Source organism: Gopherus evgoodei, chromosome 1 (assembly GCF_007399415.2).
Source record: "Gopherus evgoodei ecotype Sinaloan lineage chromosome 1, rGopEvg1_v1.p, whole genome shotgun sequence".
Taxonomy (NCBI): Eukaryota; Metazoa; Chordata; order Testudines; family Testudinidae; genus Gopherus; species Gopherus evgoodei.
The window spans coordinates 138,868,884-138,885,661 of record NC_044322.1 but is presented as its reverse complement, the minus strand read 5'-3'; the positions used below and the strand labels follow the sequence as shown (position 1 = coordinate 138,885,661).

Below are 16,778 nucleotides of genomic sequence, written 5' to 3'. Positions count from 1 at the left end.
ATTAATCCTCTTCATCCTAGAAAGCTGTGCACATTTTTTAATTGAAGGATATGCACTTCAGTGTTAATATGTCATGAAAATTGACAACACATGTTAATCTCTCTCAAATGCACCTCAGTTATGAGGTACATCACACATTGTAGACTCATTTATCCCAATATCACACAAACTGGTGAAATCTCACTGTTAATTGTAAAATATTAACAGCAGGAATGGCAGATCAGGAAAATGAGTTACAGACAAAAGTGAGCTCTGCTAAAATCAGTAATCCTATACAGCATTCAAGATAAGCTGTAAAGCAGGTCAGTAATATTCCATTGTTTCAAATGTGCCTCCAAGAGTCATCAGAGCAAGACAACACAAGCTAAAAGTCACCTACTTCATATGTAAAGGCTTGTGACATCCAGATTTGCCACAGATAACCATCTGCCACTCCTGGCTATGCCTCATGTTAGTAGAACCTAGACAGTAGAATTCTAGTAGACACTAGTATTTCAATCGAGCATGGAGACAGCCTGTAGGGAACAGAGACTTTGGAGGGAAAGGGGTCCCCTCAAGTTCCCTCCAGACCCCACTTCGGATCCCCGTACTGTCTTTCTCTCCCCACAGCATATGTCTAAGGGGTTCTTGGAGCAAACAAACAAAAAATGAAAAGTCCTCTCCCCTCTCTCTTCCCTTAATGGGGGAGAGGAGAGCATAGAAAATTGAAAAGCAGCAAGGGTGACCTGGAACTTAGGCAGCCTTCCTGGGTCAGCCCTTAGAACTTAATCTACAGAAGGCCCACCTCCAGCCCCTCCTCATGGGGTGTGCTGCTCTGAGGCTGGGCTGTGCAGCTTCAGGAGAGAGGAGGCTTATTGCTGTCTCCCGCTGGGCAGGCCTGTCCCAGCTGTCTGGGATGGGGCAATTTTCTCCCTGTTCATGTCCCCTGCCCTCTTTCCTGTGGCAGGTTTTCCCTTTTGAACATCCTCGCCCTGCTCCAGGCCTTGCAGGGGATCCTCGTTGGTGCTGACAAGGCCCAGAGTGGCTTATTGGTCCCGTCTTTGTCAGTGTGCAGGTGTGCTCCTTCACAGAGACATGCTGCCGCTGCTGCTTTTTTTTTTTTTTAGTAATTTTTTTTGGTTCTTCTTTAGCCTTTTCCCTTTAAGCATAACTAAAAATCAATGTTTTATCAAGCTACACTGAGAGGTACTGCTCAGCTTCTAGCTAAATCTTAGTGTCTCACTAAAAAAGGCTGTTCTGGATGAATGAGGAGTTTCTGAAATGGTACAGGACTATCACAGCCTCACCTGGTTGAAGGTAATCAGGCAGTAAGGTCTCCGGCAGCATATCTGGCAATGGATAACCATTCTTCCTAGCAACAATGAGGTGAAATGCAGCACAGAATTCTGGCAGCGTCAGCGCTCCATCACAGTCTACATCGCTCAGCTCCCTGTGAACATGGTATTCACACGTCCTGAACTATTGCAGGAAAGAAACACACACACACACACACACACACACACACACACACACACACACACACACACACACACACACACACACACACACACACACACACACACAGAGTATATTTTTTATGTAAAAAGATAACAATTCCCAAGTGGGCTTTTTTTTTTTTAAATACTGTTTATTTTTTTAAACATTTCCCTTTGAGAAGTGGAACAATCTGACTTTCCAATACTAAGATGATTTTATATGGGGGAAAAAGTGCTTTCTCTTTATGCCACATCATGCAATATTTTCTATCTGGTATTTCAAAAACTGAAATTTGTCTAGAAAATACATTTGAGTACCCAAATTCAATCTCTCTTTCCGAAATGTTGTTGACAACTGTTTGGTTGGTCTATGCTAGCACTTAAACCCTATTCAGTACTGTTTCAGGCAGACCCATAAATGCAAACAGTTTTCAGAAAGTGTTTAATTACCAAGTGTAGACTGGCCTTATGAGCTGCACAGCTGGATTAACTAATGCTGGTGACAGTTTGGACTGTCTGTGTTAAACTGCCCGTTAGCACTGCTGCCTGTTTAGTTTTACTTTAAGCATGAAACAATAGCAGAGGATTTCAGAAGCACACGAACACAGATTCCGAGACTACACCTTCTGGAAAATATTAGAATTCATTTAGTATTAATGGCTAAAATAGAGCAATAGTTACTTCATCACTGACTGAAAGTGAAGGGGCAATGTTTCAAGCAGTCAAGGTTACAGTGAAGATTGAAATGCTCCTCAATTTTAGCAAAGGAGTTTTTGCCTGATAAGTTATATCATGCAAGATTTCAAATTGCTCCTAGAAAGGCACATTTTCTTTTGTAATGCTACACAGAGTACAATTAACATATGTAACAAATAAAATGTTTTTGGTTATCATAGTGCGTTAAGCAGTTTTTCTTAAATAATCTTTAAATTAAATTCCAGTGCTCATTTTTCCCCAGATAATGTTTCTTTTGCCTTTTTCCGCCCCCCATGATTCACAGCTAGCTTTGAAACTATTCCAGGCAAATTCTCTGAACCCAACAGATGTTTGGGCTCTTGCAAGCTTTTCTTAAAATCTATCTCCATAAAAATATATAGCTATAGTGAAATAAAAGTTCCCTTTATCAGCATTTTTGGTGACTGTTTAGAACAGATTGTTCCTCGTATCAAGATAGGACGATGATACAAGAACCATTATGTTTATGGAAATATAATAAGATCCTTATAAATTGTATTGTATACAAGTGCCATCTGCAATGGACCATGAACAAACTCATTAAAAACAAGAGTGCTGGCTCATTAATAAAAGCACTGGTGAATTATGCAGATGTACTTATTAAAAATTAGGTATTAATTAGGCCTCATCTGACAAATCACAGCCAGAAACATAAAGCTACCTGAACACATCTAAAATATTCCAAATGTGTTTTTCTTCTAAACCATTTCATGAACTATGTCTTTTCATTGAGCTAATGATGTTTCTTATAATATTCTTAAGAACGGCTATCATCTATATTGCTATTCAAATATCTGCAGTCCTATTGAGTAAAAGAGTAGCTCTAAAAAGATAACAAGCATGCCAGGAAGATCAACATGCACCCCGCTGCTTGGACCTGAAAGTGATTTTGATGATAAGAGCAATAATTATAATTACTCTAAAGACACTTTTTTAATCTAACAAGAACTCTTGAGCTAAAATGTCTTTTAAAACAAGCATCCATATTCTGGGTTACACTACAGTACTCACCATACGTGAGAAAGTTCTGGGATGGGAAGCTTGGATTTTGTGAAGAAATTCTTAGCCACAGAACCTGTCAAGAACAGTGAAACAGGCATTTGATAGGTTTCAGAGGGGAAGCCATGTTGGTCTGTATCAGCAAAAACAATGAGGAATCCTTGTGGCACCTTAGAGACTAACAAATTTATCTGGGCTTATGCCCAAATAAATTTGTTAGTCTCTAAGGTGCCACAAGGATTGCTAGGCATTTGATATTCATCTTCCAATCTGATTTTGCTTGTTTTTCTATAAAGCTGCAACAGCATCAGCAGCTTGTTATTTCACATTCAACAGACACTCTGATTGCTTGGCCACTTGTCTCTTGGTGAGTCACTGACATGGGACAGGCCAAGCAGAGCGGTTGACCTCATTTCTCTACTTCTTCTCTCCACGTGGGAAAAATATTAATGGATGAAAACATGCCTCAATATTACTATTATCATCATCAGTACGCCATTATGACTACAAAGAAAAGAAAACGGAGATAAATGGCTTCCTTTCCAGAGAAAAGGATGCTTCTAATCACATGCCAAGTATGTGGCAGCAAATGGCACTGCACTGTCTTTGCTACTCCCACAGTGACTTCCTCTGCTTTCACAGGCCTGCTGTGGCCCTATCATCATGAAAGAAAAACTAAAGCAAGGATGGCCAACCTGTGGCTCCGGAGCCGCATGTGGATCTTCAGAGGTTAATATGCAGCTCCTTGCATAGGCGCTGACTCTGGGGCTGGAGTTACAGATGCCAACTTTCTAATATGATGGGGGGTCCTCACTGCTCAACCCCCTGCTCTGCCCCCGGCCCTGCCCCCATTCCATCCCTTCCCCCAAGGCCCCTGCCCCCAACCCTGCCATGCCCTCATTCCTCTCCTTCCCCCACCGAGCCTCCTGCACATGCGAAACAGCTGATTGCAGCAGGCAAGAGGTGCTTGGAGGGCTGCTGACGTATTACTGTGGCTCTTTGGCAATGTACATTGGTACATTCTGGCTCCTTCTCTGGCTCAGGGTGGCCACTCCTGAACTTAGAGGAACCAACTAAGCATCCAGCTACAGTCTTCACTACCAGTTGTGAACATCCTCTGTAGCCCTCCCATAATAAGCAATCTGATTTCCTTCCCAGCCAACCAACCCCTGCTTAGCCCTCTGCAGTGATAAGAAGCTCACTACACATCCAGCTGCCAAACACTGTCTCAGGCAAATAGGCTACAGGGGTGGCAAAAGACTGCACCTTTGCACATTTTACTTCACCTAAGCCTGCAAAACGTAAGGCCAACCCCGTCAGAGCCATTATATACAGATCTATAATCCTGCCTCCCACTGCACTTAATAGTAACTCTGGATGTGCATGAAATGCAATGTCTGGCCCTATGAGGCTCTCGGAATAGATAGAGCAAACATCTTGCATACTCTAAAGAGTGCACTCTGTTATACACAAAGTTTACTATATGCAGCTTCATTGGAAATCCACTATGTGCTGAACTTCCATTTTCTTTTCCCTCCTACTAGGAAGATCAGTTGGAGAAGTTTTAACCAAGGGGAAAAAACTGATGAAGTGCTAATTTCTGCCAAGACCAAGCAATTATTTTAAAACTTTTGTCTGAGGTCAGAATTCCTGAATCCCAAAGTGTTGGATTGCAATAATATAACCTCAGAGGACATAGTCAAAATGCCTGTAGTTAAAATCTGTGGCTTTTCCTTGCCAGACTAACTCTCAGTACCTAGAATAATTCCTCTCATAAGAAGTCTGGTCTGAGTGAAAATCTGATTTTTAAGATCAGTTACAATACTGTTACCATGTGTGTGCTAGGCAGGGTTTACATTTAACTCCTTAAGGGCCAACAACTCAATCCTACAGAGTGCTGAGCATCCTGAAATGATCATGTAGAACAGTTAAACAGATAATTAACTTTAAGCACCTAAACAGTCCCATTGACTTTAAAAGGAAAGTATTAAGTACATGCTTGTGTTTTTATGGATCAGGCCAGAGCTTGGCACTTTGCAGGACTGAGACCCAAATGCTGTCACAGAATCACAGAATATCAGGGTTGGAAAGGATCTCAGGAGGTCATCTAAGTCCAACCCTGCTCAAAACAGGACCAATCCCCAACTAAATCATCCCAGAAATCTGTCTTCAGATTCAAACCATTCATTTTAACTTCCCATTGAATTTTTAAAGTGTGTTTCTATTCTGAAAAATTAGTATGCGAAAATCATACATTCTTCCTCAAAAGATCTACTTCCAGTGTGTGTTCAGAATCATATCTAGTCATTTTAGTGACAAATATTCATTTCTTTTATTTTTTTATTCCTTTTAGTCCTGCAACCACCACAGCTGAGAGAAATAGCTGGACTCTAGTCCTCCTTGTGCAACATCAAAAGGTTTTCTTTTTGTTGATAAATTCCAATCAATGACACTTGCATAAACTCTCTGAAGACAATGGGGTTGCAAAGTTGTAAGTGAGGACAGCATTTGGCCTCCAGAACATTTATTTCTGATGATGACACACAAGAAAGAATTAACCCAGCTTGGCTCTCAGATCCCAGATCGAGTTTGCAGGGATGGCAGTTAAGAAAAAATATTTTACCTGTTAACAGAGAGCATGTGGTATTAAAATACACATTTAACCTGTACCCCATTTTGGATTCATCTTTAACATTAGAACCACGCTTTAAATAATTTTTAAAAATTCCTCAAAGAAACTATTTGTTACCCACAGTATTATTTTAATGCTTTAATTCAGTGGGTCACAGGAAGGTGGTAGATGAGTTGCAGGCCTAGGGTTGTAGGCCCTGGGGAAGAGAAAGAGGATTGGAGGGTGAGGTGTTTGAGTATGTGGCGTTGTGACCTGGTGCGCCGGGTTTAGGGTTGCAGTGTTGGGTGCTGGATGCAAGTAGTTGCTGCCCCCTCAGTGGGGCAAGGAGGAGGCAGCAGAGGAGAAGGACGACACTGGTCTATATTTTTGGGCGTCCCCATGAATTTGAATCCTGGGTGGGTAGCAAAAAAGAGACAAAATGCAGTGGGTAGATTGGTAACTTTTTTTTAGAAGTTGTTACTTTAAAAAAAAATTTTTTTTAAATCAACCTTGTCTGGGGCACAAACCTGATCTAAAGATAATTCAAGAAGCTTTCCCTTATCTACTGTACTTTGTTTTGGCTGTTTTGCTGCACATACATATTATTTAGTAAATGTTACCTGAAATGAGAGAGTTCAGATCAGGCTGTAGGGATTTGAACTGGTTGATGTAATATTCTCGCTGTTCCTCAGTTATCCTCCAGGGGTCATCTGGGTAATTACTGCTGTCCTGTGGCTCACTTTCTACTGAAAGAAACTTCAAAAAAAGGGCAAAAAGTCACTTACAAAAGTGCGGGGAAAGCAGCACACACAGACATTTTAAGAAGTCAGGGTCAGTCTGCACATCTAGCAGGCCCTTTTTTAAAGAAATGGGAGAAGAAAGGCCCAAGCCAATTAATATCTGTTACAGTTAGGGCTTATTATAAATGTCCATTTGCTCAGAGAAATACAGTAACTCCTCACTTAAAGTCATCCCTCTTAACATTGTTACATTGCTGATCAATGAGGGAACATACTCATTTAAAGCTGTGCAATGTGCCACTCTCACGCTGTTTGGCTGCCTGCTTTCTCCACACCTGGCAGCCTCCCTACGTCTTTTTTTTTACTTTTTTAAAAGTTGATTTGTATAAGGTTGTGTTTGTTTGTTTGTTCATTTGCATAGAAGCGGATGTCAGTGTTGTGAGCTTCACTCTTATGGTGGAAAGAAGCAAACATTTAAAATGCTTTGACCTGCATGACAAATATTTCAGTGACAGAATGTAGGAAAGAATAAGTTACATGCTCCAGCAAAGTTTAAGACCACTCCTCTGGCTAGGTTGTCAACATGCTCTACTCAAATATGTGACTTTGTTTTTTAAAATGTGTTAAAAGATCCCCAAAACAGGAAACATCACATAATAGTACTTTGTGCTAGTTTGAAATTATGTGAGATTTATTGGTTTAAACTATATGATGTTTTAGATAGCTGATTCATGGGAAACAGTGTAAGTTTTTCCCAAGTGTACAAAAAAAAAGTAATCATCGATTATTAACTTATGTTAACTAGCCAAGACCAGTAGACTCCTGGGTGGGCACCAGGCAAGGAGTATAAATGTGTTACTGCTATTTATTTTAGACTTTGGTTGTGGAGTCAGTGGAACAGACTCAGTTGTCAGTCTCTCTCTATTGTTAATGCAGCATGTGTTTCTTTCTTGCCTGACTTATTGGTTCGGACATATTTGTGTACTTTGATAAACTAGGTATATTTTAGCCATTTACAGTGGTCTGTTGAGTATTAATACTCCCTGAAACAAAGGCGCATTTGGGAAAATGGAACTTCCATCTGACCCATCTCTTTGGAAGTTCCTCTTTACAAAACCCTAAAAGAAAGATGACAGAGTCATCTGAAAAATCACTGAAGAACTTAATGCTCCATCAAATTATACTCGTTAGTATAATTCCACAGCTGGCCCTAGCCATGAATCAAACATTCAGCCATAAATGGTCCTGCATATATCTCACTCTCTCACACATACTTTGTCAACACCCAGGGCTTGTCCAATCAATGGGATGCCACAACTTCCACTACTTGAAAGATGAACTACAGAGCCAACCACTCATTTTAAATACCTGCTTGCTCCCCACTCTAGCTAGTTCAATACTTCTGATCACCACCCCAGTAATAACAAGTACACTGACCGTCTAATCCTCTCTCAAAAATGACCATTTTATCAAAAAGCCATTTTGCACTGAAGAAGAGTTTTGATTAAAAACATTTGACTAGATCTAGTAATTAATCTTCCTAAAGCTCTTTAAGATCCAACATGGAAAGGCTTTAGAAAAGTATCATTATCATCATCATCATCATCAAGGCCAATGACAGGCCACAAAGTTATTTTACTTTGCTCCTACATGTTTGGTCTGAATTCTCCATGCACACCAGGCAGGATTTCCTTATGGAGTGCTGCTTCCTTTTTTATTTTCTGCAGCAGCTGTGGAAAAAGGGTAATTGCTTTAAACTGAAGCAGAGCAAACATCAAATGAAGGAGGCAGAAGAGGAAGAGAAGCTGATAGGTCAAAAGCCAATCCTGTCTGTCTTCATTAGTGTCTTTGATCCCCACAATGCTACATTCTACAATTCTCTCATGCATACCACTTTAGTTGAACAGCTATATTATTTTGTGTAATTTCTGCATAATCCTAGAAAAAATCGTGGCAGTACTGAAACAATGAGAACTATTGACCTTATTCAAACCAGCTGATCAAGCAAATATAGTCCTAATTCTTCAAAGCAGTTTAAAATAGAATGCAAGTAGCAGAACAAATCAGAAATAGAACATTACAGGTCAACATACTCTGCTCCAGTTTAGAGTGCATTGTTTTCATAACTTCTGTCTGCAAACTATAGCTATAGTTGGCAAGCTTTAAACAAAAGGAAGCATTCAAAATTATCCCCTGGCTACTATGTGATGACGCTCCGGATAGCCTTGTAGAATTCCTTTGGTGCAGAATTATTGAAATGTATAAATGGAACACTGACAAATATGTTTTATGGTGCACCATATTTGCTTGTACAGTAAAAAATATGAACACAAGCTAATCAATATGGCAATATATAAAAGATTAATAATTCTTGTAGGAGCTGCAGTCCCTTGCATTCTAAGTTGACATGGGCCAGAGGGAGGGCGAAACTGACTTTGCTTGAAAAATCTATTCCATCCCTAACCATCTATCCATGCCTCATGTTGTTCTTATGTTATAGGGTAGACACAGTGAGAGCACAGTCAAAAAACAGCCACTTTCATTTAAATAAAAGCAGTTCTGCTGGTAAACATGGTAAGATTTTACCTTAGACCAAAAATCTGTTGCTGTAATAGGAAAATTTGCAGATTGGAAAATTTGTAGAGTTATGGTTTTGAAGCCAGCAGGAAAACTCTAGACTAGTTCAAGTAAATCAAACAAAACATCCCACCTAATCTTCTTTATCAGGATTGGGATGATTGAGAGAATAAACTGGGTCTACAAATTTGAATAATTTCCTGCTCGGGAGTTGGATATTAGGTCATGGCAGTGTGAGTGTCTCAGGGATAACTCACTAGATCAGGGGTCAGCAACCTTTGAGAAATGGTGTGCTGAGACTTCATGTATTCACTCTAACTTAAGGTTGTGTGTGCAAGTAATACATTTTAAAGTTTTTAGAAGGTCTTTTTCTATAAAAGTCTATAATATATAACTAAGCTATTGTTGTATGTAAAGTAAATAAGAGTTTTTAAATATTTAAGAAGCTTCATTTAAAATTAAATTAAAATGCAGAGCCCCCCCGGACGGTGACCAGGACCCGGGCAGTGTGAGCGCCACTGAAAATCAGCTCGTGTGCCGCCTTTGGCACCCGTTCCATAGATTGCCTACCCCTGCACTAGATGAATAAAAACAAATCTCAATTAAATTAATATATTTTAAAGATGTTTTTCTTGTGTTATTAATACCTTAAAATTCTTTCACTTCAGATCATCTAAGAATCTCAGTCTAATTTTTCAATATTTATGTTGTTTGCTTACATTTTAATTTCACTCAGCTTAAACAATGAAAATGAACTACCTGTACTCATTTTCAATTGGCTTTCTAGTCAGTTGTGCTTTGTACTTCTCCTACACTAGAAGGATGCACCAATCAATGAGCTGCAAATAGGAGAGGGGAGTGTTGTTATTTAAACAAACAAACAAAAAAATCATTGGAAGAACTTTTATATTTAAATTTCTGAAAACATTTGTATTCATGTTAAGCTTTGTAAAATATTTTTACAAACCAAAATTTGGGCTTAACTGAACCCCACAGTGTTCCTTTCTGTGCTTACTTGCAAAATAAAGACTGTATTTGCCTGGCAGTAGAGACGAGGAGGAAACCTTTGCAGAAGAGAAACAAAATGAACATTATATAGAGTGAAAATAATGAAGAATACTTTACTTAGCTAAAACTGTGGGGAAATTCTGGTCTTAATTTATTCAAAATGGAATTTGTCTACATTATTGGGACTAACATCCCCACTTATTTCAAAAAGCACCACTAGAGGGTCAGAGCCTAAGTTTTATGTGTCAGTGACAAGCAGTGTCCCAAATGAGAAGTCACTTTGACAAGAACTGGAACTTCATGCATTTCTTTTTTTGTTTTATTTATTTCTTTAATCCCCAGGCAATTCATTACCCGACTAAGAGAGGAATGTACAAGTGCAGATTTGGATCCATAATTTCCTGTTGCTGGTCCATCCTGTTGGTGTGTAGAATGTCTAGCTTCATAAGAAACTATGGAAGTTAAAGAAAAAAAAATCAGAGGTCTCAATAACGTTCCACAAGCTCAAAGTGAAAATTAAGCATTACAATACAGAGGTTTATTAAGCTTAATATTACTGTACTACCATTACTTCTGTCCCCTTACCCAAAGCCCTAATGACATGCTCGCCTCCTATATCATAGTTTCTCTTCTTTAACATTTAGGCATTAACAATAAAAGTTGTCATTTCATCCTATCAGATTGGCATTAATTGCTTTACCAGTTGTTAAAATGCACATTTACATGAAAACCAGCAGCAGCCCAAAAATAAACTATTACAGTAAATCAGCTAACTAATGAATGTAGTGAATTTTCAACTGTCATTTTCAAGAGATTTAGGTTTTTCACTTTTTTATTATTTAAATCTAATTTGTTTAAAGAGGACATTGTCAAGGAAGAGCATTAGACATTGATTTGATCTGTAACAAAACTGTTGAAATTTGACTGCGGAAAATTCTCTGGATCCTAAATACCTGGGCTTTTTGGTTGTTGATCATTCAATTGCCAGAACATTGAAAAAAAAACAATAAGCTTCCTACTTTTAGAACCTCCTAAAACCCAAAGTTTTTTGCTTCCTACTGTGTATACAGCAATGACATCTTTTTCTAGGAGATGTGTTGACATCAATAATGATTTTCTTATTCAAAAACAGATGCTTTGCAGGGAAAAGTTACTATAGACCCAAGTTACTTTTAAACAAAATAGTCCGACAAATTTCAGGTAAATTCAATATTTGCTGAGTGGAAATAGAAAAGAGCTCTAACAGGAGATATTTCCAGGGTCCTAAGTATGTACTACAAATACAGATAAGAAAATAATAGTTAAACTGAGCTATAAAAATTATGCACTTAGCAATGCCTACATGTTCCACCCTTTGGCTTTGTCTAGTGCACATTAAGAAGCAGAAGAGTAACTAGAATGCCAAATACAGCAGCAGAATAGTATGACAAATAACCGAAAAGGCTGATATTAGAACTGTTAATTTCCTCAGAAATACACACCCAATAATCACTTCTTGATTTGAGACATATCTGATTGACAAGCAAATTCCAAACCTGATTTTTTTTTTTGCTGGTCATCAATAGGCCACTAGTCTTGAATATATCTTTTAGTTTTAAAACCCAAATTAATATTTCAAAACAGAGAAGGCCTGTTCCTGATGGTATTGCAGGTGCTCAGCACCTCTCCGAATCTGGACTAGAGTTAGCGAAGAAAAGCAACAATAATTTCAGTTTTCCTAAGGCGAGAAGAATTCCATTCCATCCGCGTAATTTAGGAACAATCCTGTTTTTAAATGAACATAAATAACTAGACATTGAAGCAGAGCATGTTGGTGCTCTCCTTCAAATCTGTTATTTTGAAATCCAACTTCTTCTGCTGAAGTGTTCAAACTGTAGCACTGTCCTAATGCTATTCAGCATCATTTATACAAAATTTTAGAGTCTCCTGAAAAATGAAAATCAAGGAAACTCAAAATCTTACTAAGGTTACAAAGCAGCTTGCTTTTAAAAGTTATCTTTCTACCCCCTAGTATTGTTATCTATTCTTATCCTGTGCTGGTATCTAGTTTTTTCCCTTACAAATGTGTTTCAATGTCAGAAAGAAGACAGGAAGGAAGTTGTGAAATACACTGCAGTACTCGGAGGCTGAGTATGGGGCTCCGTTGCTATGTGGTTACCAGCAGCAGAACTTTCAAAAACTAGCAAGAAAACAGAATGCTCTGATAAAGTTCTACTTTAGAGGGATGGGGAAAAATTGAATGTTCAGTGAGCCAGGATCTCTACTTTCTGAACACCACATCGGAGTATAATCAGTACAAAAAAAGTTAACACCACACACGCATACACAAACTCAATGCTCGATAGGCCCCTCCAGAACGGTTTTCAGTGTCTTCAATGCAATTGTTTCAATGAAACCGGAATGTTAACAGATTCCTGAATTTTTTTAAGGCCAGAATGAACCAATTAGACCATCTAGTCTGACATCCTGCCTAACACAGGCCATAGAATTTTACCCAGTCGGCCCTGTATTGAGACCAGTAACTTGTGTTTGACTAAAGCATACCTTCCAGAAAGCCAACCAGTCTCGATCTGAAAACATGAAGAGTCTTCACATTCAGACTGGATGCCTTTCTGGAGGACATGTTTTAGTGCTCAAGGGGCTCATGGCCTCGCAGGATTTTATCATTTTAATGTTTATCTACTTGTATTAATTTTTAGAAGAATCTGACACTCATGTTAGACTTGATTCTACAACTCTTGCTCACTTTGAATAGCACCTTGCTGGAAGTATAAACTGGAGTATAAACTACTGTTCAAAGCAAGGTAAGCCAATAGAACATGGGACATTCAGCACTCATTACAAGAACCTGCAATGGTGGGGGAAGTACATGAATATAATGGATTGTGCCATACAAAACAGAATCACTATTTCTAGTAATCTTACAGTTCCTGTTAACATTAATACCTAGTGCACTGCATGAGAATTGTAATCCAGCATATGTCCTTACTGTTCTGTGGCTCATTGATTTGGAAGGGCCCATGTTGGTACAGTGGAAGGGAATTCCACCTGCAGTGCTTATTTCGAACATCAGAAATCACTGCTTTGTTATGCCTTACATGTGGATAACTAACGTATCAACGTGGATGACAGTCCACTTGCTAACAAGTGACTATCACTCAGTACTAACATGAACCTTTAACTAGAAGTCCATTTGATTGAATCAGACCGCTGATGTTTATCACCAACACAAATTTTACTTAATTAAAAATTTTTATAAGAGCTCAGTTCAGTTTAGTCACTTGTAACTGAGGACAACAGCTGAAGAACCAATACATCCCACTCTTCATTCACAGAGATCATGTAAACTCATGGTACCCACACTTGGAGTTGGATGCGAAATGGTTTTCCTATCCCACAAACATTTCCAAGATTTAGAAAATTCTCCCATTCCATATCAGGACAAAACCAAGATTTTTAATTATTTCTTTTTAATGAAAATGAGAGAATGAGAAAGGGAGCCAGCCAGCCAGCCACCCACCCACCCGAGAAATGAAAAATGATTAGAGGACTATCCTGGGATGCAAGAGACCCTGCCTGATTTGGAGCAGACACCTGAATGTGGGTCTGCCACATCACAGGAGAATGGCCTGACCACTAGTTTATTGGCTATTTTGGGGTGGGTCTCTCTCAATCTCTCTTGTTGGAGAGATTATTATTAACTTATTAAATAACCACTGGGCCAGTGACAGAGACTGACTCTATAGCCTGGTGATTAGGGCACTCATGCGGCAGACCTTGGTTCAAGTCCCTAGCCTGAAACCGGCAGAGCAGCAACTTGAACCTGGATCATCCACATTGCAGGTGGATGCCCCAGCCAACTGGCTCTTCTGGGGTGGGCAGCATTCTCTTTGCTTTTGTCCAGAAATTCTATCCAGGATCTCATGAATCCTTTTAGTCTAGCTGGATACCCATTCAATGTTTCAGTTTTAACAAATCGGAATTTTCCAACAAAAAATAGTTTTGGCAGAAGATTCCCAACCAGCTCTACCCACATCAACTGTCTAGTCCCTTTGAAGAAATGATGTTAGATTTTATGCTTTATCTGTGACAGAGCATCTACTGGTCACTCACTATCATTTTTAATTATAATTTTATATTACAACAGTTGTTAGAAGCCCCGGTCAGGACTGGTGCCCTATTCTGTTGGGTGCTATACAAAGATATAGTAAAGACAGCGCCTGCTCCAAAAGCTAGACTCCGTTACACAGCTTACAAAGTAACCTGTAAAAACCTATATTCTGCAAGTACTCAGATGAGAGTTATGCTATTGACTTTTATAGCAGCATGATCAAGCCCAAAGTGTCTAAATTGTGGTCATTTGTTTTCTTCTGGGTTCCCACTACATTTTACATTCATACCTTACTGTTATTTTTGTTATGTAACCAGGAAAACCATTGTTCTCCCTTGCAAACAAAGTCTCACCGTAAATCTGAAAACTAGTACAGCAGTTATTGAAATCTGGAGTGGGGTTTTTATTTTAATATTAAAAAAAGCATGCTTATGCACTGAAACATTCACAGTATTCAATCATTAACATATACTGCACATAGGTTTGCCAAAAATGTGGCAATTAGCATTAATTTGTGAACAGTTGCACACAAATCTACACATGGTAATTAATTTACTGGAAAGCAAACAGGAAGAGAGGACTAAATAATCAGAAAGCAAAGCTTTTGCATAAAATAAAAAAAAGATGGCCAGCTCATTTACTAAAAGACAGATGTAATTAAGTCCAGACATTATTAGGCTGATTCCTTAATTGCATTTGAGATTTGAAGGCACTGGAGGGAAAAAAAACAATAGTGTATGACTTGTGCATCCCAGATTTTATCCTACCTCCATGTGGCTGTTCAAGCTTACTCCTTGACTTGCCATAGCCATAACTCAAGGGTATTCTCTGGTAATTAGATGGAGAAGCAGGAGGTGAACACATCGGTGACATGGGAGGAGACTTGGTTTCCTGCTTCAGAAACAACGAAGTGGAATTCTGAGGTGACTACAGAAATAGGTGGAGTAATACTGCATACCAGTTCAATCACATACAGCATGATGTGCAAGGCATTGTAATAACTGAAATTCTCATGCCCCAAAGGAACATTTCCAAAAGAACGTGATTATAAATGGAAGATGGCAAAGCGATGCATTGATGTTGAGCCTTGTTCTCAGGGTAAAATACAGCCATATTCATCGGAAGGGGTTAGAATGAACTCTAAGACATTTTACTTGCATACATGTCTGGAGAAATATTTTTGTTAAATCTTATTATTACTGGGTATTTTTGGATTTGCATATTGTATTTAGGTGTTTGAATGCATCCCCCATTTAAGAAAACACTTTTCAATTCAGAAGAAGGCAAAAAATGAAAAATAATTAAAAGCACCAATTCAAAGATTTATTTTAAATATTCTGTGAACTGTCTTTGTGAGAAGTAGATTTGTAGATTTTGTCAGATCTAACCTGGAGTTTGTTTCCTTTTTCCCTGATGATTGAGCTTTTGTAGAGGACACAATAATTTACTATATAAACATAAAAAATATTACTTCACAGTGCAACACGAAGGCAATAAAAGTCACCTAGGAAGAGCTATAGTTTTGGTGGAATGCTCTACTTGAATGGAATTATTCACAGAAAACAAATATTTGTGATCTTATTTCCAATTTCATTATTCTATATGTGCATGCCCCATTAATTCATTAATAATGGTTAGCCTCAGGTCAAGTTTGTTATTACTAATACTGGCAGTGCCATAAGTGTGCATGTGCTCTACAGATATATACACTGCCTGCCCCAAGGAGCTTTCACCACAAAACATGATGCATGATGAGATGATGTCAGGCAAGGGAAAGGGTCATGCAAATAACAGGGGCTGTGAGATTGCTTTTTTTTTAATAAGCATGTAAGCATCACACTCATTCTCAGTTTTTATAGATTCAGACAATATGAATCTCTTTATGATTCAGCTATTTTTAACTGGGAATTCAGAATATTTCCCTGAGGGTGGATTTCCAGAACTAGCCTGGTATAACACCTCAAAGGAAATTAAAGGAGAAAGAATATGGTAGGTTTTTTAAGGCCTGGCTTGACAAAGCCTTGGCTGGGATGATTTAGTTGGTGTTGGTCCCGTTTTGAGCAGGGAATTGGACTAGATGACCTCCTGAGGTCTCTTCCAACTCTAATATTCTATGATTCTAGGTTTCCTCAACCCAAAACCAAGGAGTTGTGACGATGGCAGACCAGCTGCCAGGTCATGCCAAGGCCCTAGGCATCAACTGGAGACTGACAAATATATAACTGGAACCGGTCTGGTGTGTGTTAGTGTTGTTAAAATAGGTATTAGAGTTATAAACATGTGGTTAGTGTTTAGAATTTACAGAACGCTTGTAAATTACTGCATGCATTAATCTCACTTGTTATATCTGTATCCAATGTCATAAGGTAATATTTAAGAGTTTGCTTTGTAACTGTAAATCACCAGTCAGGAGAGAAGCATTACCAAGTGTGAAATACTACAGGAGGTGTTATCTCCTGCCCTTCAAAAGAAGGCCCATAAATACCAAACAAACCATTTGGAATATCAGAAGACAAAAGATT

General features: G+C 38.7%; 1 protein-coding gene across 14 annotated transcripts in view; it reads right to left on the bottom strand.

The window, feature by feature from the left end:
* The window catches only part of REPS2 (RALBP1 associated Eps domain containing 2), a 162,772-nt gene that overhangs the window by 78,979 nt on the left and 67,015 nt on the right, over positions 1–16,778 (bottom strand). For 5 of the 14 annotated variants that reach the window (XM_030573909.1, XM_030573901.1, XM_030573837.1 and 2 more), the window contains exons 4-8: positions 15,024–15,174; positions 10,500–10,597; positions 6,441–6,576; positions 3,222–3,285; positions 1,287–1,453 (exon numbers count right to left, since the gene is read on the bottom strand). In XM_030573909.1, coding sequence (XP_030429769.1) covers positions 1,287–1,453; positions 3,222–3,285; positions 6,441–6,576; positions 10,500–10,597; positions 15,024–15,174 — 616 coding nt within the window. The remainder of the gene's footprint in view (positions 1–1,286; positions 1,454–3,221; positions 3,286–6,440; positions 6,577–10,499; positions 10,598–15,023; positions 15,175–16,778) is intronic. The other 9 variants (XM_030573934.1, XM_030573929.1, XM_030573883.1 and 6 more) reach the window with 6 other exon arrangements.